This window comes from Netta rufina (assembly GCF_964035555.1).
Source record: "Netta rufina genome assembly, chromosome: 1".
Classification (NCBI taxonomy): domain Eukaryota; kingdom Metazoa; phylum Chordata; class Aves; order Anseriformes; family Anatidae; genus Netta; species Netta rufina.
Window position 1 is genome coordinate 17615169 of NC_140123.1, and position 22314 is coordinate 17637482.

Consider the following 22314-nt stretch of genomic DNA (forward strand, 5'->3'; position numbering starts at 1 on the left):
GCTGAGTTTAGGAGAGTCCTAAAAACTTAATCTAAAGCCCTGTTTTCAAGGGAAGATTGGGTCTGGTATCTCTCCAGAGGTTCCTTTCAGCATCAACTTTTCTGTCATTCATTGGTTTACTTTTACAAAAGCTGTTCTGGCTTTTCTTTATATTCATCTATCAATTCTTTTTGTGTTGTTGTTGTAAAAACAACTCCTCATAGTAATAATAATTTCTAATAATGTTTTAAAATGCTTTCATAGTATTTGTTTAGTTGTCTTCATATTGTTGTGGTTTTTGTTTTTGTTTTTGTTTTTTACAGTCTGTTTTGTGTATTTTTTCTGTTTGATAAAACTTCGTTTTGCACACTGATGTGGTAGAAGTGTCTTCATCTTCCTTACCTTCCTGTTTAGCCATGATAGCTTTCTTAGAATATTTTTTTTTTCTTAGAGTATTTTTGGAAGGTAGTAGACATTCACTTTGAATCTCTATACATTATGAAGGAATATCACACTTCAGAAGATTGGAGTGTTTAGGGCAAAGTTCTACAGATATCAGGACAAAATCAAGAGTTGCTTATCCGCTTTTCATTTATGTGATTGTTTCATATATTGGTTGATAAAGGCTTCAAAAACATAGTTTGAATCTCACCTTCCAGTGTTACATTTACATTGTCTACATAAGGAGGTTTTGTGTTTTTGCAGTCTATGATATTCATCAGCATTTCACAGTCAGTGTTGCCATCGTGATCAGGTGGTCTTTAATATATACCCTGTACTAAAAGTATTTTGGAAATTTGTCCTGCTGTAGAATTCAAGCTGAGCTTCCAGTCTGGAGGCAAGTCCACTGCAAATCTACTCCATCATCTTCTCAGAGCACTTTTAACCAAGTTTCCATGGAGAAGTCTGTCTGAAAAATGTGATGATCACACAGTTATCACAATACCTGAATGTTCCCTACAGCGTGCACTATGGTACTTCAGATTAAATGGGGATATTAGAAATAACATTTCTGGAAACACGCTCTGAATTTACTTTATTTTTATTAAAATTTGTTATTTTTTATTGTGTTTTTAATTGTTCAAACTGTCAGGTATTTTAAAATAGGCACTCTCCTTTAGTCTCATAGAGAAAGTAATTTAAGGTCATTGCCTACTGTTTATGTAGATAGTAAATGACGTTGTAGATGCATTACATGTAACAGGCCTAAGTGATTAAATTATGCTTAGAAGTAAAAAGTTTTATAAGTAGCCTACCTACTATGTTCAAGGTATTTTCATTTGCTGCCTTCCTCTTATTTTTCCAAAAATTTTCTTTCTTAAAGGTGGAGAACAATCCTCATCTGAAATTGATGTATACAGAGTGTCTGAGGCTATGTGGAACCTGGTTAGCAGAAACGTGCTTGGAAAACCCTACAGTCATCATGCGGAAATACTTAGAAAAGGTGAGTCTAGTCTTTGAAATGCACAGCCTTTGAGATAATGCAGTATTAAAATGTCAAGTGAATTTTACAATGTAGCTGCCTTTTTTTTTTTGTGGGTTGAAAATACAGATTCTTACAGAAAATACAAGTTTCGCATATTATTATATAACACTATAATATGACTACTATTCCTGTTTTCCTTTTTCCTTCCACCCTATCCCCATCTTTACACATTCAGGATAGATCACTGACTCCTTTGTGTTTACAGTACAGGGATTGACAGGCATTTACAGTCTCATTCCAGGAGCTGGAAGGTCTTACAGTAATGTTGTAAAGTACTGTAATTTTTTTTGTAAATAATCTTAGCCACAGTAGAAACATTTTTATTAATATTTGTCTGCTCTGCATTTCTTTCTTTCTAATTTATGAAACTATACATAGTTGCCTTTCTCTGTTACTCTCTACACGGTTCCTCTGATGATTTGAATCAGTGACTTGCATATGCAATTTCCTTCTCTTTTTGGCACTATCTTTGTTTTTTTTCCTCTTCATCTTATGATGTAAGGTAAAACTAAGTTGCAAAGCTTCATGCGTACTTACTCCGAAAGACAGATAATTGTAGGAGATTCCCGTATAGTTGTTAAAGCTGTTTCATGTATGATATTTGACTGTTTGCACTGAAAAACACCTCAAAAATTAAATTCACTTAAAAAAATACTCAGTTTTATTATATATATATATACACTATATTTCATATATGTATAAATTTCATATATATATATATATATATGAAATATATATATATTTCATTAGAGGCAACCTTAACTATTCTGAACAAACAAGTGTCCCTGCTTGAGCATGGATTTGGACAAGATGACCTCAAGGGGTCACTTCCGTTCTGATATTCTGCGATTATTAATAGCATTTGGTCAGGTATTATGCAGTAGTCACTATTCACCTGATTATCAGGCTTTTTATTATTGTAACTTCCCTTTTAGGCTGTGGAAATTGCTGCAAGTCACAGTGGAGACAGTGATGAGATGAAGAATGGAAAGATGAAGGCTTTCCTGTCTTTGGCTCGTTTCTCAGATAATCAGTACCAGCGAATTGAGAATTACATGAAATCCTCAGAGTTTGAAAACAAGCAAGCATTATTGAAGAAGGCCAAGGAGGAGGTTGGCCTCCTGAGAGAGCACAGAGTTGAGAGAAATAGGTGAGTGTTCAGACGGAGGTAGTTACTGTGGAGCCGTTAAAGGCTTTGTCTTTACTAACTCTGTCTGGCTGGGCAAGTGGTACAGCATGGGTCACACCTCTACAACTGAATTTTTACTTCTTTTCATAAAACAGTGCCTGAGCCCATAATGCTTGTTGCATAGAGTTTCTTTCTTAACTGGGCTTGGACATCATGTAGGAGAATCACTAGTTGATGTGGGCCAAAACTAAGGAGCTTTACAACAACTGAACAGTATGGATGATTTCATCAAGACTGAGATTTTATCATTAGAAAGGAAAAAGACACTGACTGAAGATTTACTTAGAGTGGTGGATTTGTGTTGGATGTGCACCAAAAGAATAGCTCCTGCAGTTTTGTTTTGTAGATGTTTATTTTACTGGGCTTGTTAATACACAAGTTTAAAGAGAAAAAAAAAAAAAGGTTAAATTGCAAAGCAACAGAATTTGGACAGCCTAGTCCATTCATTGAGAAATAATGTGTTGTTTAAAAATAATGTCTGTTCACATAGATATACAGTGAAGGTTCAGCGAGAGCTTGACCTGGATGAATGTGCCATACATGCCCTAACTGAGGATCGTAAAAATTTCTTGTGCAAAGCAGTGGAGAACTATATCAGCTGTTTGCTAAGTGGAGAAGAACACGACATGTGGATCTTCCGACTCTGTTCCCTGTGGCTTGAAAATTCTGGAGTTGATAGAGTCAATGAAATGATGAAGGTATGTTTGCTGCTTTTTTTTTCCTTATTATACTTTTACATTCAATTATCCACATCCTCCTCCTCCTCCTGTTTGTAAAGGATGAATTATAGTGCTGTGATGTACACTTTCTTGTATAGCTCCTTACCATTTCCATCAAAACTTTGCTTTTTCAGTCATTGCTCGTAAGTTAGGTGCTCATCAGTAACGCTCTAATTCTCACTGCATTTTAATTTAATTTCAGTGTAATTTAGCAAGTCTGTAAGATTTAACATATCTCATGATCTTTCACTGTTGTTACCTTGTTCTTTACGTACCTTGAATGCTGCCCATATCCTTCTATGTCCTTTAGTATGTTATTCTAGATATATTCTATATACTTGTGGGTGAAAGGATGTACTGTTAGACTATCTGTAGAACACAGCAACCATGGACCGGAAAGGTTCTCATTCTGAGGTTGGTTCGTTCATTTCTGCAGTGATGTGGGATATCTGTCAATTCTTCCATGAATGATACGTATTTATAACAGAGATCTGTGTAATTTGTAATTGCCTCATTTTGTGTTAACTTTGTATTAACTTTCAAGAGTAGAAAGTGTTCCTTTTCTCATATTTTTAACACGTAGTTGTTTATTGTCTTAAAAACAAGGTTGTAATTTTTTTTATTAGGACTGTTTCTTGCCACAGTGAATCTAGAAATGTGGGCATTCTGAATTAACGTATCTAAGCTCTGCTCTAGTAGAATAGCAAATAGTACTTTCCTCATGAAGGACATTCAAGAGGCAGGAACCAAGATGATGTGATACTCACTTGATCACTCAGCAATAGTTACCCTGATTAAAAAAAAAAAAAAAGCAAAATCAAAATTTCTAACCTGGTATTTTATGATTACAGTCTTTGTTTTGGTGTTTAATGCAGCTTTCTTGCTGAATTTTCTCTACTACAGAAAAATGCAGAGAAAATCCCTTCATACAAATTTTTGCCTCTGATGTACCAACTGGCTGCTCGAATGGGAACCAAGATGATGGGTGGACTAGGATTTCATGAAGTTCTGAATAATGTAATTTATGCTTTTTTTGTACCTAAAGATACCTTGACTGGCTTAATGGTGCATACTCCTAAATAATATGTATCTTTCTTTATGCAGCTGTAGCACAATGAGTTATGGAGGTGGTGATGCAAAATCAATATTGTGGGTGGAGGGAGAGAGAGAATTGGGGAATTCTCATTGCTACTTTGTTGTTTTTGTTGTTGTATAAGAATAGTCTTATGCAGGTATAGAAATGTACCTTGAATGTATTACAATTCTGGAGGTAATGTCTAAGTGATATTACGACTCTTTATTTCTTATAAAGAGCCTTAGTAGCTCAAAAAAAATAATTTTGTTAGTTAAGTCATTTTATTTCTTCTGTATAATTTTCAATAATGGGATCTTTTTCTTTTCCTTGACAGCTGATGTCTAGAATTTCACTGGATCATCCGCATCATTCTTTGTTTATAATATTGGCTTTGGCAAATGCTAACAAAGATGATCTCCTGACAAAACCAGACTCGATAAGAAGAAATAAGTTAATTAAAACTGCACCAAAAGAAATCTCCCAGCTTGATGTGGTAACTATAAAAACTTATATTTCTATTCAGTTTTGTAATAAAAAATATTTACTTATTTCAAGGGCTGTTTTAGTGTAGAATGCAGCAGCAGAAAGAGTGGAAAGAAAGAAGTACTTTGTGACAAAAAGCTTTCTTTTGTGTGTGAATTGATAATTACTGTTGAAATTGTGTTTTACTGAGGCTAAACAAAACATAACAAACATTTTCTGCAACAAATACCCCCAATTATTGCATAGAATTTTGTGGTGAATGTCCTTGATGAATCATTCTCTAAAAGGCACTTCAGTTGCAGTAAGTGTTTGACTACGTTTACTGTTTATTGTTAAAAGTAGATACTGAGCATCTTTCTGCTTTAAGTGGTAACATCTGTTCTAGGTATTTAGCCTGGCGCAGTATACCTTTTGTTCCCTTGTATGACTTTAATTTGTTAAAAGCCATGACGAAGTGTAGTACTGACCTGCAGTTTCATGTTAATGTTGTCACTGTTTAATTTTTGTTGGAACCTGCCCATGGAATCATCTCGTTTCTGGATTTATGTCCTTTTTCTGCCCCATCATTATAGTCCTGGCATGGTTGTTACCATGGTCTCCTGTTTCCTTCTGGAGAGGAACCACAGTTTCCCATGTTGTCTTCTTGTCACCAATGCACCTATAGAAGCCTTTCTTGTTGCCCTTGATGTCCCTGGCCAAATTTAATTCTAACAGGGCTTTGGCTTTTCTAACCCAATCCCTGGCTGCTCAGACAATGTCTCTGTATCCCTCCCAGGCTCTGTCCTTGCTTCCACTCTCCATAGGCCTTCTTTTTCTGTTTGAGTTTGCCCAGAAGCTCCTTGTTCATCCATGCAGGCCTCCTGGTGTTTTTGCCCAACTTCCTCTGTGTTAGGATGCATCACTCCTGAGCTGGGAGGGAGGGGATCCTTGAATATTAACCAACTTTCGTGGGCCCCTCTTCCCTCCAGGCCTCTTTCCCCATGGTACTCTACCAAGCAGATCCCTGAAGAGGGCAGAATCTGCTCTCCTGAAATCCAGGGTAGAGAGCTTGCTGTGCTCCCTCCTTGCTGCTGCCCTCTGGATCCAATGGTGGTCTTTAAGGTCTCTTCCAACACAAACCATTCTATGATTCTAATTTTACTTAAATGACTGCATGTTACTATGCATCCTTATCTTGTAATTTGCGATTGATATTTTTATTTTATTTTATTTTATTTTATTTTATTTTATTTTATTTTATTTTATTTTATTTTATTTTTTTTAGGACAGGATGGAGGCTGCTAGCAATATAATCAATATCATAAGAAAAAGGAGAGCTCGTATGGTTAGAGATATTGAATCCCTTTGTGATGCTTACATCATATTAGCAAATGTAGATGCTAGTCCGTGGAAATCTCAAAGAAGTAAGTCTTGAAAAAAAGATTTTCATTTTCAATAGTGAAGATATATATATATATATATATATATATATATATATATATATATATATATAAATATATAAATATATATATTCTTGGATGAAAAAAATATATAAAAGAGATACTGTGATAACATTGTGCCTTTTGATAAATGTAGTGTTTAGTCTGGATTAAAAGCTGTAGTAGTTGCTTATACTTTAAGGACTTTGTGACTATGAAACTCCAGAAAACCCCAATTGTGCGTTGGTCATCTTCATTAGTTCAGAAGATGTATGCAGTAAGATTTTGTATCTCAGAAACTGTTTTCGTGACCTTCAATGTGTGTTCATAATTCTAACTGTAAAGCTATGAATTCTATTTAATTACAGAAGGAATAAGTATTCCTGCTGACCAGCCAATTACTAAACTGAAGAACCTGGAGGATGTTGTTGTCCCTACCATGGAAATTAAGGTGACTGAAGTTGAAATAGTTCTACATTATAGTATCAAATCTTAGATTCAGGTTTCTCTAATGACAGTCAGAGCATTTCTCTCTTCATCAGATTCCCATGTTCTTCACAGGCCAGCCTATCTGGGCTCTTTTTCATGTGAGGCGGGAGATACAGGGTGAGATCCTTGCTTTTGGAAGGCCTTTAGAAATTTTTATAAGACCATGACCCCAAAGTATACGATAGCATCTTATCATATGAAGATGATTTTGCCCCTGTTAGCACTGGCTAGTCTTTCATCATTGAAAGGGGTGATGAGGCATCTAAACAACAGAGAGGATGTGGAAATCTGAATCTCTTATTTTATAGGTGCTAGCTCAGAGTTTTAAGGAGACGTTACATGTATGTAAAGCTGTGAAATTAAATAGATCTGCCTCTTCTGCTCTTCCCAGTTGGCCAGCTTGTGTGCGTTAGCTCAGTAATTTAGTAATGGTAAATGATCCATTCCCATTAGCATGAGCTTTTGATTGGATGGGTGCATTGGCACCCATTCTTATATGCCTGAATATGTGGGCATGCTTCCTCTACCTAGGAAACGTAGCTGTTTGAGGAGTGTGGAGCTGTATTTTGGGCCAGCTGCCTAAAATGTAAGTGTTTGAAGCTGAGCTTCCATTGAAGTGCCCCTGGCTATCTCTGTACAGCTGAATAGAACAGCCCAATGGAATATTTTATGCTGTTTGACTTCAGAGGTCAGAAATTGCCACCCATGCTAAATAGCACTTGTTTGTACGGCTCCTCTTGGTCTTGGGTATTGCTCCTTGTTAAGATACAATTGTTATTGTCTTTGCTTCTCTTCTTCCCCTGTACAATTTATCTAAAACAGTAGGAGGTCTGTAGTATAAACAACTCAAATGGAATTTCCTTACAGCTAATTTAGTAGGGTTGCTTTGTGGCATGGGGATATCCAGGATGGTTTAAGATACAGATCATACAGATTTGGGCAGTTTTAGAATAGTAGATTGGATCCATTTGTAGGCTAGTGTAAATCTGATGTCCGCTGACCATACACAAATATTTTTTGGGAGAATGCTAGTTGGCATGGGCTGGAATTGAGTCCCAGGTTGTTTGGAAGCGGCAGGTCCCCTCCACCAAGGGGGCAGACAAGCAGGAATCAAACTCATTCCTTTGCTCAGCATATCTTTGTAAATTTTATGGTTATTATCCTTGTAGATGACAGAACGTTTATATTAATACTTAGAATATAGTTTCCAAACAAATCATTAATGCTTTCTCTGGGGCAAATGGAGATCATATTTCTATTAATTTTAAACTAATATAATTTCAGGTGGATCCCACTGGAAAATATGAAAATTTGGTGACAATAAAGTCTTTTAAGCCAGAATTTCACTTAGCAGGAGGCCTGAATCTGCCTAAAATAATAGACTGTATAGGATCAGATGGTAAAGAAAGGAGGCAGCTGGTTAAGGTAGGTTCTGTCTGTTGTAGGGGCATCTCAGAGATTTGGAATGTTGGAATTTTTAAGTTCTCATCTCAGTTTTCTCTGGTATCACTCGTGTACTATATGCAAAATTTTCACAGTTTGGTGTCAATTTTCTCTGTTTAGGGAACAGAGAAAGAAAATGCATTTTCCTTTAATAAAGGAAATCACAAAGTATCTCATAATTAATGTTATTGTAAATATTTTCAACAATATGCAGTAGCTTACCTGACAATTACCAGACCTGCTGAGTTGTGTGGTCATGTGACAAGTGACCTGCAGCAAATAAAAGCCATCAGCATTTTCTGTAAAATACCTCCGTTTTTCTTTTTTTCCCTATAGAAAAATCATTATGATTCAGAGACAATTGAATACATGCACGTAGACACAAATCTCTAAACAAAAAAATTTCATTAAACTCAGTTCGTTACATTCTGTCTGTCCCTTATGGCCTTGTAAACATTCATCAGCTGCTCTAAGAGTTCTGATTTGCTGTTAAGTATGGGGTAGTTTTGAAAGTCTTAAAGGGAAGCCTTTAAGATGTACAATCCTTAATCAGAATTGCAGTACCAACTGATGCTGCTTCAGCTGTGTGCTGGATTGCTAAATACGGTAAATGAAACACCTTTTTAAAAAAAGGTACCTTAAGGAATGTAGATTCATTGAAACCTTAATTGAATAACATTTGTGAAAGAAGAAAAAAGTGATGAGTTAACGATAATACTGCTTAAACAACTGCGTACTATTAGAAAACCAAATATAGATGAAAACCAATTGTTAATTACATTTTATTGCAGTTGATTATTGTGGAAAAGTAATTTGTGTTTTGTGGATTTATTTTTTCTGTATATTATAAAGTTGCAAAACAAGAAGTTGTATGCTGAAAAAAAGTTCTCTTTAACTGCTTTTTCTATTTATGCTACAGGGACGTGACGATCTGAGACAAGATGCTGTTATGCAACAGGTTTTCCAGATGTGTAATACATTGCTCCAGCAAAACACTGAAACAAGAAAGAGAAAATTAGCTATCCGAAGATACAAGGTAACCCTGAACAGATGCTGAAAGTGGAGGAATTAATACTAATGATACTGATAAAGCATATTTTCCTATTCTCCTCTTCTTAATCTAAAGACAATTTCAAAGTATATTTATTTATGTGTTGTTAAAAGTGTTGCTGTGATGGCGACCTGAGTAAGTGCTCTAAAAGTATAAGTTCTTGTCCTTGACAAGTGAGATTTGTGTGTTCTGGAATCTCTAAAGGAAAATATGTGAACTGCTAGCATAGTCTAAGACACAGTTTGATTCACATTCTTAAAATAGTTTTCAATGAAGATGCATGTTTGTACGTGTATAAAAATGAATGAGAGCAGGGAGGAAGAAAATGAGGGGTTATGTTATGAGATAAAGAGACTTCTATAAGAAAAAAAAATTAAGGAAACAGGCAGTAGCTATTTCCCTGAGGTCTGGACATTGTTCATTCTCAAGGAGAGTTCTGTCTTCTAGAATACTGATACAAACAAGCAAACTGAATAGACTAAGATGTATTGAAGTATGTAGTGGAAGGTCCTCTGGGCTAAAAAAAAAAATAAATTGCAAGAATATACTAGAAGAACCTTGAGTTTATGTTATATATGCATAGCCATACATTAAAATCATATACTTTGGCCAGCTATATGGTTTGATTTTGTGTCTTTTTAAACAAACGCAAATATCCGCCAAGGATCTGCAGTATGTATTTGTAGCTCTGTGTGTGTCTCCCTCTCCCATGCAGCACTGGTTTTGTTTTCACAGGTAGTTCCCCTTTCTCAGAAAAGTGGCGTTCTGGAGTGGTGCTCAGGAACAACTCCCCTTGGGGAGTTTCTTGTGAATATCGAGGAGGGAGCTCACAAGAGATACAGGCCTAAAGATTACTCAAGTTATCAGTGCCAGAAGATAATGATGGTGAGTCAAAATAATTAAAGAAAAATATCTAGCTCATATTCTGCTACACAGAAAAGGTTTCTTTAAGTATATAAGGTTATACTTTTAGTATATAACAATGGTATTAATTGAACCAAAGGAATGGGATGTGTTTTTCACATGTAGCCCATGAGTTGTGTATGAAAATATAGTCGTTTAGTAAAACAGACAAAAAGGTGCATTAATGATTGCTTTAAAAAATGCAGTTCATAGCTGAGAGAAACGAGTGAGAACAGCATTTGGGGAAGGGAAAGAGGGGTAGGAGGGGAAGAGCTGTATTTCTTTCCAAAACAGTCAGTCACAGGAGAAACATTTCGTATGTATTTAAAGGATGCACAGAAGAAACATTCTGAAGAGAAATACAACATCTTCATGAAGGTCTGTGAGAATTTTCAACCCGTGTTTCGTTATTTCTGCATGGAAAAATTCCTGGATCCAGCTGTGTGGTTTGAAAAACGGTTGGCATACACTCGCAGTGTGGCTACTTCTTCTATAGGTATTGTACTGAACTACGAACGTGGCTTTTTAAATTATGTAAAAAAAAAAAAGAATTTATGCCATTTCAGGTGTAATGGCTTTTCAGCTTTTGTCACATGTCAGGAAAAGGTGGGGGGTGAACAAAAAATTTCATCAAGAGTACCATCACTATTTTTGTAATTAAAATTTCTGGCCCCCCAACCCCTTTTTCTGCAGTAGAAACACAGAATGAAATTATGTTTCTTTATTTTCTCTATATGTGGTTTGTATATTTAGGTTCTGGTAGTTTTTACCTAACTAATTCTGTTACTGTGCTTTAAGATTTTTTTCATTGCATCTGTAGTCTCAAATGTAGTAACTGATTTGAAAGGCTTAATCTTTTACTTTCCATTTGCTGGCATCATTAGGCATGGCCAAAATGGTTATTTAAGCTTTGGCATTTTTCTTTGATTTTTCTATTTCAATTAATAAGGGTATGCACACAGATTCTGGACTTCTTCTGGATGACTCAGTTTCATATCGTGTCTCTGGAAGATATTTGATAGTATATTGTACCCATTACAGTAGACTGTATCTTATATGTTAGCATATTGTTTATACGCTCCCTTTTTGCTGAAAAATTAAGTAAATCTACAGTCTAGCAGAATTCAGATGAAAGAATTTTATAGGAAATATTAATCCATGTCCATTAGATAGGAAAAAAAAAAGCATCAAGGTTTCATGTGAAGGCTTTCTGAATGTGAGGACAGTAAAGCACTGAAGTAGGCTTACAGGAAAGATCTTATAATTTGGAGATTTTTAAAACCAAATTAGACAGGAATCACTTAGGAAAAATTTAGTGGTAGAGCTGCCCTGACTGAATCATGGTTATATGACACTGTGGGTTAAAAGGTTTTCTTAGAAATAGTAATAATAAGAAACCCCTCACTTTACTGTGTACTTTTTATCTTTTTTTTTTTTTTTAATTCAAAATTGTGAAATTGTTTGTTTAACCTATCTACAGAGAGAAGTGGGCAAGAAGTCTGTGAAATAGATAATAACCTTACGCATCGGTATCAGAACTGCCATTTTGCAATTGCGTTCAGTCAACCTTTTTTTTAATTTGTGGAATGACATTTGCTCTTTACTGGAGTAACACATTTACATGGGGGAAGAAATAGTCTCACTTTAAATTTGTTTACTTGTGTTAAACTGATTTGAATAATCTTCTGTTTGTTAAGTGATCCCTGTTTCTTATGGCATGTAAATAATGGTTTCAGAACTTACCTTTTTCTTTTAGTCGGCTACATACTTGGACTTGGAGACAGACATGTTCATAACATCCTGATAGATGAACAAACTGCAGAACTAGTGCATATAGATTTGGGTAAGTGGGACAGAAAAGACAGCTTTCGTTTTTATTTACTTGAACTGTTGTTGTTGTTTTTAAACGTGTATTATTTTTTCATTTAGGAGTTGCTTTTGAGCAAGGTAAAATCCTTCCCACACCAGAGACTGTTCCATTTAGATTAACCAGGGATATTGTGGACGGAATGGGTATTACTGGAGTGGAAGGAGTCTTCAGAAGGTAAGTGATCCCATACGGCATAGGGGTAAGGAGGCAGCAGTGTATTTATGGCATTATGGGTTGTTTTATGTTATCTGGGCACCACAGTATAAAAAGGACATGAAACTGTTGGAGAGTGTGCAGAGGAGGGCTACGAAGATGGTGAAAGGCCTGGAGGGGAAGACGTACGAGGAACGGCTGAGGTCACTGGGCCTGTTCGGCCTGGAGAAGAGGAGGCTGAGGGGAGACCTCATCACAGCCTACAACTTCCTCGTAAGGGGGTGTCGAGAGGCAGGAGACCTTTTCTCCATTAACACCAGTGACAGGACCCGCGGGAACGGGGTTAAGCTGAGGCAGGGGAAATTTAGGCTGGACGTCAGGAGGGGGTTCTTCACAGAGAGTGTGGTTGCACACTGGAACAGGCTCCCCAGGGAAGTGGTCACTGCACCGAGCCTGTCTGAATTTAAGAAGAGATTGGACTGTGCACTTAGGCACATGGTCTGAACTTTTGGGTAGACCTGTGCGGTGTCAAGAGTTGGACTTGATGATCCTTAAGGGTCCCTTCCAACTCAGGATATTCTATGATTCTATGATTCTATGTTAAGTAGTCTCAGTGCTTGAGGGGAGACTTAATTTCTGTTGATAATATCCAAAACTAAATGCTGACCTCTAAATCATGCACTGTTATTCATGTAACCAGATAAACATTCCATTATTGTTACTTAGTGTCTCATATTCTTCACTAAATAATGGGTTAATGTCACCCTCTTGTGAATCTCAGGGTTGGCTCAGTGCTTCTAAAGGCTCCACAGCTAAATTTCATCCCTCAATTTACACTGCTAGGGTTTGTTTTCTTCAGGGCTATGATCCTTTAAAACTGTACTATATATCCAAGCCATGAAGTTCCTTTAAATTGTTTTGTTCTCTTATTTCTGTTCATTTTTATTTTGGTTTTTAAGTAATTTGTTGTCTTTTTCCTCTTTTGATTCATATTTTTGGTATCGCTTTGCAAGTGCAAAATATAAATCTCACAACAGATTTGAGCTGCAAGACAGAAAACTACCCAAAGGGATGAGTTTCTGTTAACTCCCATCTTATTTCATGCTAACGACCCAAGAGGGCCCCAAAAAGCAGGTCATTTCTCTCACTGGGGGCTTTCATTATATTAATGCTTGCAAACCCTAAATTTCATGTCTTTCAAAAACATGTAACGTAAGCATTGTCTTTGTAAGGTAGCATTTAATAAGTCCTACTGTACATTTGTACTGTGAAGGAACAATCACTGCCACTTCTATTCTAACCATGATGCTCTCAAATTCACTGTTTCTTGTTATTTCTGAGACTTTTGTCCCATGATACAGAAAAAAGTAAATTGTTTGGCTCTGGCAGAAGGAAATACAGTTTCTGGTGCAGATTTTGTTTCTGCCTTAGCCATACTGATCTGTAAGTAACAGAACAGGTGTAAGTGTACAAACAAGGCATCTCAAGATTGGGTGTGAACAGTCAGTTAACTTGTAGTGTATGTTCTGATCCTGAAGTAGGTAAGGAGGCCGACTCTTTCCCTGAAGAGTACCTGTCTCGTAAGGAAAGTTTCTTATGACTTTCAGACGCCCAGTTCAGTGGGGAGTGAGTGTAAATAGCAACATCTACATCTAAAGCTGTTGGAGAGATTTCAGAAGTAGCTTAATGTCTTTGGCCACTGGATCTCCTTGTTCCATATGAAGGTAGCCCGCCAAGATTCTCTAATGTCTTGCAGAGCACCTCTGGCACGCGCATTTTCACCCAGCCAAGCAGTACTGCCATTGTGGCATACCACAGCAATCGGTGGTGGCTCGGTGCTTAATTCTTAATAGAAACAGTTCAGACAGTGAAACAGGTAATCTCTTTCCCACAAGGAGTTAATTGGTTCTGTATATATTCTCCTTATGGTCTAAACTCCTTATGGTTTTAAACTTCTCCTTTTTCTCTAAAAGGGAAACACAGGTTACTCATATGTTAGAAATTAGCCTTTAATAAGGGTACAAATACCCATTTCCAAAATGATGAAAATACAATTTAATTTACTCCAAATAATCTAAAAATGCGGTAAAATATTTTCTAGATGCTGTGAGAAAACAATGGCTGTTATGAGAAATTCTCAAGAAGCTTTGCTGACCATTGTAGAGGTAACTATTTTATCATTCTTTCCGATAGCAAGCTGCCACAATATCATCAATTTCTGGTCTTTGTACACATTACTATACTATGTAAATTTATATTTATGGCTTGTCTTTTAATTATTTTTTTTTTAATTTTCATTTAGTAGCATTGATCAGATTTGTCAATTCATGTAATCTTCAGTAAGATCAAGACCAGTCTGTACTTTCTATGGGAACTATTTGTTTCAGGCATACACACTTCTCCCTGTTCAGTAACTAAAATATTTCTGGCTATCTTCTAGCTGCAAAGCATCATTCCTAGCATGAGTAGTGCCAGGTGAATTAAATCCTCTTTGTTTAAGTCACAAAGAAGTGAATTAAACTTCAGCATTTGCTATGCTTTAAAAATAAATAATATGTGTCTGGAAGTTTATTAAAAATGATCTCTTCATTGCTGTGAATGTCAAAACTGAGTCAAGTATGCAGAACACACACACCTGCAAATGATCCGATGTTCTTTCATCGTTACACTGTCTACTAAGCATTTTAGCCCAATTCTATTGGATTTTCAAAAAAAAAAAAAAAGTTTAATCTGGTTAGCATGAACATCACCAACTGACCATTGCTCTTCCTGTTAGGTCACTGAGCTAGCTGTAATTAACAGTTAAATTAAATAGATGTTTGTTTACTGTGTAGGTGCTGCTGTACGATCCCCTCTTTGACTGGACCATGAACCCCTTGAAAGCTTTGTATTTGCAGCAGAGACCAGAGGATGAGGCTGACATGAGCTCCACACTCGGTGCTGATCCCCAAGAATGTAAAAGAAAAGCCAGGTGAAAAATTTATGTATTTTTTATTGTCTCTTGCTGTGTTTTACCTTTTTATTACCAAAATTGCTCGTTCTGGTCAGGATCATACCTAGTGCCATTGTTTTTCTGTCTTTATTCCGCCAGCAGCGATGACCAGAGTTTTAACAAAGTGGCTGAACGCGTCCTGATGAGACTTCAGGAGAAGCTGAAAGGCGTTGAGGAGGGAACGGTGCTCAGCGTGGGAGGACAGGTGAACCTCCTCATCCAGCAGGCCATGGACCCTAAAAACCTGAGCCAACTCTTTCCTGGATGGAAACCCTGGGTGTGACTTGAGAAGTTCTAGGATTCTAGTATATATTTCTAAGCAGCAAGTGTCTAAACATTTCAAGTTTGTATTTTCCAATGAAACATTGGATCAGGTCAACTCTAAAGGTTTATACCTATTAGTATTAGGTGGATGCTTTGGGAGTTTGTTTGTTTTTTTTTTCTCGAGAACCTGTTACCAAGAAAGCATTCTTTTTTTCCCTCCACGTATGTTCACCATACAGTATAAAACAGCCAGTGCTGTGACGTTCCTTGTGACTTGCAAGGACTTTGCTCAGGCACACTGGATGCAGTGTTCTTTAAGCCTGAGATTCATTTCCTTTGTCTGTCTGTTAAATAGTTAGTCTGGATTATGATAATCCAGTATGGTGACATGGCTGGTCTGAAAACCAGGAGTCATGAAACAGCCAAAGTGCATTTCAGAAGGGAGGGGGCATCCTTTAAAGATAAGGCTTTAATGACACTTGCCAAAAAGTGTAAAAGAAAACAAGAGAACTTCATGTTTAAAGACTTGAAAGTTGTTTATTTTTTTTATCTTTGTTAAATGGACAATTTTTTATAGAGATAAGGTCATTGAGTCAAATGTAATACTGCTGTTTTTTCATGTTGAAATTATGATTGTACCTAATTTCATAGCATTTCTTTAATACTATGAAACAAAAAAAAAAAGATCATAGTTTTTGTAACTCTAACTTCTGTGACTGACTGTACAGTGAAGCCTAGTATACGAGTTAACCCCTCTGAAGTAAACAGTCATTCTGTATCTGGAATACCTTTCAGAAACATTAAAGTTTTATTTTGGGCACACACAAACACACAAAAAAAAAAGATTCTGAATGTATACATTTTTACAGAAGGCATTGCTCATTTTGAAATAAAAATAATGGAAAGAATAGTCTGTGAATATTGATCATAGAAGAATCCCCTTAAATAAGTGTCATTGGTATATTTAATAAATCTTTCTGAATCATCTTTGTAAAAATATGAATAAAAATTGGGACACTCTCACATTATCCTAGTTTATGCATTTTTGCAGCGGTGTAAGCGAGGAAGTTCTGGTCTCATTAACATTTCACTGTTTTTTATTTTATTCTCACAATTTTGATGCTGCTTCTTTGTTTTATATGTTATTGTCAACATAGCAAGATGTATCTTTTGTATTTTGTTTCCATCAAGTTGGCATAAATTTCTGTTTATGTTCAGAACCAAGTGTGTGTCCTGTTTTTTCTGTGACAAATAACTCCCATGCAGGAATACAGTGATGTGTTCTCTGAAAATTAAACTTATGTGACAAGCTAGAAAGGACTGAACAAAAAACACTTGAAGAGTTTATACTTTTAAGCATGGATTAAAAAAATACAATACTGTTACTGATTTTTTCCTCATATGTTTTATAGTGGAAATTCTATGGGCTTTTTTGTTTGTTTTCCGTATTAAAGCTCTAGCTATTCATACCAATGAATGTTGCATAAAAGCATTTGTCAGATGCTGTCCTTCCCTCATAAGTTACAGATGCTCCACTTGAAAAGGAACACTTTCATCTTGCTGAGCTGCAATTTAGCTTTGTTATTTAAAATAAGCATTGAAACCATTAATATTAATACAGGTGTCTAAGGAAAGTGTAACGTCAGAGGAAATAATTAAATTAATTATTCCTCTGCAGTGCTCTTAACTTGGTACTTAGTGTCTAGATTTTGAATGCCCTTATATTTGCAATTGTTCAAGGTGAAAGAAATGCAAATAAAAATGCAGGGTAAATATGGTAAATGTAATTGAAACCTGCTTACATTCTTTGTAAGCTCCTGTAGCAGTCACCACCTAGCTGACAAACGCGTAAGCAGTTCAAATGATTAACAAATCCTGGAGTCTCCAAACCACTGTCAAAATGAAGGAGTTACAACACTTAATTATGAGATCTGAGTTCAACTAATCTAATGTTCTTGAGCGAATTGCCAAGTTATCTGCGCAAAGCCTCATGGAGTCAAACAGTAGCCATCAAAGGCTGTGCTTTCTAACTATTTCTGTTCCAATGATTCCTTATTTTTTAAACATCACAATTAGAAAGTGAATAGTTGTCAAAAATGCATCACCTATAGGTACGTGCTTTGCTTGTATAAAAATAGGAAACGGTAAGCCTGGGAGGAAATGGTGTTTAATTCTCAACAATGGCTGTGTCAGAAATGCTACTTCTGAAGATAAGGTGGATGAGTGTTTGAGAGTCTGATATACATTTACTACATTAGCAAACTACAAGTACATGAAGACAAGTTAAGTTGCCTGTTGATAGTTGGTTGGTTTGTTTGCCTTGGAATTTGTTTTAGTAAATTGAAACCCATTTCGAAAAGATCATTTCTAAGGAAAATGAGCCCATGATCTGACATGAAGAGTTTTTAACAGTTTTTGTTTTGTAGACAGCAACATCTTTGTTTAAAATTAGCTGTTTGTGGTGTAACTTCTGTTGGACAAATGTCCTCAAGGGTGTGAACTGTAAGTGTACCACTGTGTTAGCAGGTAAATCAATCTGAGCAATATACCCTGACTGAACCTCTCTGTCAGCAAAATGGTCACTTGGTGAGATGCATCCTGTTTAGATAAAACAAGGATTTGTGAGTGAAGATCTGAGAACATCCATTGTTCTTACAGATGAAAACAAATGAAAATAATTTTTCCAGTAACTGTGAATTAATTAGGTTGCTACTCTGTGCTACTATGAAATTCTGAGTTCATAGTATGTATTCACTGCTGCTATTTTTTGAGTACACTAAAATGTTAGGCTTTGTATTTTTCAGGGAATAATTCACTTTTACACGTTACCCCTACTTTTTCAAGTAGTGTTACTCCATACCTGCACCATGTGGTAATGCTTTGGCAATAAAGAGTCGATAGAGATACGTTTTGTAAACAGGTGGTTCCAAAATCTGCTTAGTTGCATGACGGGTGAATGATGGTGCAATAATTTTTTACTGCTGCTTTCATCCCTGTGAACTTAATTCGAGTGTTGTCTCGTGTAATGTATACAAAGCCTGAAACAGATCTGAGAGACCCTACCTAATAGTAGCACTTAAGGGTGACACTGAAACATTAGCATTAAATAAAATCGTCCGTTTCAGCAAGGAGGTTGAAGAGTGGCTCCCTGGGAGAGCAAAACCACAGTGAGAAAGCTGGGAGCTAACTGGGTGAGGGAGGGTTTAGCTCCTCTTCCCTTCACACTTCAAAATCTTACCTGTATCCTGATGGTATGAGAAGGCTAATGTGGTCTTCACATAGTGCACGTTTCATCATCTGTCCTGTATGTTAACGCTGTGAAGCACGCCTGTACTTGAGCATTCTGAGCTGCATAGGGAATGATGTCAGTGATACCTTTACAGGCACACACAGCTTCGGGTTTCCCCTCTGCCTCTTCCTTTCCCCACCCCTGTACATGTGCCCAAAAAAAAGTGTGGTGCAAAGTGATTTCGCCCTTTCATGCCCTGGAGAGTTCCCTTCTCAGCATCGTAGCTGTTCTTCCCCCAACGTGTGTTGGGTTTACGTGGCAAGGCTTTGGTCTGCATTTTCTGACTGTGCCTGCAGGTCAAGTCCAAGGATGGCTCTGGCTCCCTGTCGGTGTCTCTTCTGGGTACCGCATGCACTTCTTGCCTTAGGTCAGAGGGGTTTCGTGCAAGGGTTTGGGTCAGTTCATTAAATAGCACTGTTGCAGAACAAACAGCCAGCAGTTGTTTCAGGATGTTCTGAATACCGTACTGCATGGCCAGGTTGTAACACGAGGTTATCTGGGGGTGTTTGAGGACATAAAGCCTGTTGGGAGGAGCCGAACCTCCAGTAGTGCTATCTGCCGTCTCTTTTGGACATTGTTCCTGGAATGAACTGCCTTCCAGACCAAGGCGGAGAGTTGCTCAGAGAGAGCTAGCTGGTGCTGTCCAAAGGCCAGCCCAGAAATTGAATTATTAAGCACTTGGGAGAATTGGGGATCCAACTTGCTTCATATGCGGCAGGCTTCCTATCCCCTTTTGTATTCAGCGTTATAGACAGACCTTAGTTAGAGCCAAATCCAAGATGAATTACACAGCTCTTCCAGGCTGAGAGCTAATTGTTCAGAAAGTTGCTGTCCTTAGGACCTCTTCTTCCCTAAATGAGTACTGACTGCAGCAAAAATAAATAAATAAACAAACAAATCCCTTCCTGAGCAGTGCTTCTGGTGCTGAGATTTTCTAATTTGGCAGGTCGGTAACTCCTACACTAGCCAGCATTGGTTTAGTTGTCTCACTAGACTGCTCCAGCTACACCTATGCTGAAGCTAGAAGGAAATCTATCTGTACCATAAAAATGGATCTTCTTGACAAGCCTCTGCATGTCAACATATGAAGTCAAATAAAGCTATTGGGGAATTCTGTGTGTGGCAGCACCGACATCCTGAATATGGCTGAACTGGCAGGGAGGAAGGCTCGAGGAGCCTGGTGTGCTCCAGCGCTTGAGCAATGCGAGAAGTAAAGGAAAAGGTCTTGGAAGGAGGAATAGAGCAACTGCAGCTTACAGGGGAACTGTGAAAGGCAGTTCAGTAAATGTTTTTGAGACAGGTTAAGATAAAAATTCTTGCTAGTGATGAGTCAGTCTGAAGTTTGTGCACTGATCTACATTATGGAAGCCTTATGCTGTGCTCTGCAGAAATGTGTTCTGAAAAGGGAGATTATTGCAAATATGATTTAAAGCAGAGCTCAATTCCACTGTCATTTGTGTTTCTAAACAGCAGAGTCCACTCTTGAGCAGCTGACGTGGTTTTTCAGTCAAGCAGTACTTGCTTAGTCAGCTTCTACCACTGAAATTATAACTATACTTCACATTGCAATGAAGTAGAGCAAAATACAAATGAATAGTAGCAAACTTACCATATAGGATTTGTATAAATTAGAAAAATTTCTTCCTTGGAGAAAAGGTGAACTTGGTAGTGCTACATTTGGTCTTGATGCAATGTCTTATGGGATGCTCTCTTACAGGAAAAGGAGTAAGAGTTTCTTTTCTTTCTCAGTTAAGGTGCAGAATCTGAGACAATCTGTATGGATAATGTTGCAACTTAAGAAAGTGGAAGTCTAGGAAACAGAGTGGAAATGAAAGTCATGATATTTAGGTATTTAAAATAAATATGTCTATACATGCTTCAAGTCTTTATATACATGTATATACATATTTTAAATCAAAGCCAGAGACAATTCTTTTCTGTGCTACGGAAATGACGATAGAAGAGAATTAACTTTCCCTAAGATTCCACATCTAACTATCTAGTTTCTGTAAATATGAGAAACAATCTGATGGCATTGCTCTTTTTTTTTTTTTTTTTTTTTTTTTTTTTTTACTTTCTATTGCTCTATTGTCAAAAAATGTTTTTCATAAAATAGTTTTTATAAAATCAGACTATACTTGGCTTTTAAGTACAGGTCACTGGAGGTTTTGTCCAGACAGCAGCATGCATATTGAATTACATCACTTTCAATTATGTAAGTGTAAATGAGAACAGAATCTGACTCTTAGATTCTGTTTTGTTTTGTTGTTTTGACTCACTTCCCTAATCAGTCGATAATTTATGTTAACACACCTAGACCTTGCGTAACACGTAAGTATATCATACACACTAAGAGCCCCTTGGCTATCTCAAAACACAGAAACTGAGGCCTAACTGATGCCCTATCAGCACACAGCAGTCCTATGGGTGTAATTAAAACCAGTTTTAAAGTTTTATTTAGGTCTGTGAAAACCACTGTGGGTGCAAACCACCATGTGACACACATCTGTTTATAATTACCTCTTATCATTTGATCTTAATTCTGTCATTTACATGCAAGGTCTCGCAAGGCAATGACAATAAATGAGGTATTGTGTTAAGGCAGACATTACACAGGGAAAGATAACACAGCCCTTTGAGACTGTGGTTCTCCTCAGCATATATGGTGATAACAAAGCAAGAGGGTTGTCATCATTCAGGTCCAAATTAGCAAGGTTTACTTTATGTAAAACGGGGAAGTGAGCTTGTGGGCTCCCTGTTTGCGCCGTTCCTACCGCCCTTGTCAACCTTTCCTTCTAACTCCCACAGTATTTTTGTGCTTGTTCTAACAGGTTCAAAGTATCTGTTTGTTATTATTATTCCCAAAGCCCTTTCTGCCTTTGAGCTTCCTGTTTTCATTAGAGCATCTGCATTACAGATGTAGCTGAGGGCTCTTCTTATAGCTTGCTGCTGTAAAAGAACTACTCATCACTTAATTAAAGGCATGTTTGAAGACTTTACAATTTATATCATGTTTAAAAATCTATGTAAAATCATTTTAATAAATTGATCTGATATTATACATACATATACATATATATATGTGTGTGTGTGTATATATATATATATATATATTTATACACCCTATTGTCCAATTTTTATTAGAGGTATGAACATCTCAGTAATGATTCAAAGATCGAAGCCGAAATTCCTTTAAGTGGTATATTCTTTATTGCAGCGCTGGATGCACGGGGGATCTCTCCACCTATCGTGCATACCTAAAGCGGAAAGCAGTCTTGAATTTATACAATCAATCTATCAATATTCTACAAGCACCTATACATATGCATTACCTATCCCCGCCTTCCCTCGCTTCTTATGCTAATTAGCCTTTTGGCACCTTGCGCCTGCGTAGAGCCTTCCAAGAATTGTGGGCAGGGGTCTTTGAGACGTGGGCAGGGGTCTTTGGGAGGAAGACCCCGAGTCTTCCTCACAGTGTACTTTTCACCTTTGGTCAGGAATCTGCTGAATT

The 22314-nt window shown here is 37.0% G+C and overlaps 1 protein-coding gene across 1 annotated transcript in view; it reads left to right on the top strand.

The window, feature by feature from the left end:
* The window catches only part of ATM (ATM serine/threonine kinase), a gene marked incomplete at its 5' end in the record, with an annotated part of 66521 nt that extends 49793 nt beyond the window's left edge, over nt 1-16728 (top strand). Inside the window, 16 exons of the mRNA XM_084306309.1 lie at nt 1304-1423; nt 2401-2615; nt 3145-3352; nt 4277-4390; nt 4783-4941; nt 6196-6334; nt 6718-6800; nt 8123-8263; nt 9201-9317; nt 10068-10217; nt 10566-10731; nt 11992-12078; nt 12165-12279; nt 14360-14423; nt 15093-15229; nt 15353-16728. Coding sequence (XP_084162435.1) covers nt 1304-1423; nt 2401-2615; nt 3145-3352; nt 4277-4390; nt 4783-4941; nt 6196-6334; nt 6718-6800; nt 8123-8263; nt 9201-9317; nt 10068-10217; nt 10566-10731; nt 11992-12078; nt 12165-12279; nt 14360-14423; nt 15093-15229; nt 15353-15533 — 2196 coding nt within the window. The 3' untranslated portion in view covers nt 15534-16728. The remainder of the gene's footprint in view (nt 1-1303; nt 1424-2400; nt 2616-3144; nt 3353-4276; nt 4391-4782; nt 4942-6195; nt 6335-6717; nt 6801-8122; nt 8264-9200; nt 9318-10067; nt 10218-10565; nt 10732-11991; nt 12079-12164; nt 12280-14359; nt 14424-15092; nt 15230-15352) is intronic.
* Between the last annotated feature and the right edge of the window lie 5586 nt (nt 16729-22314).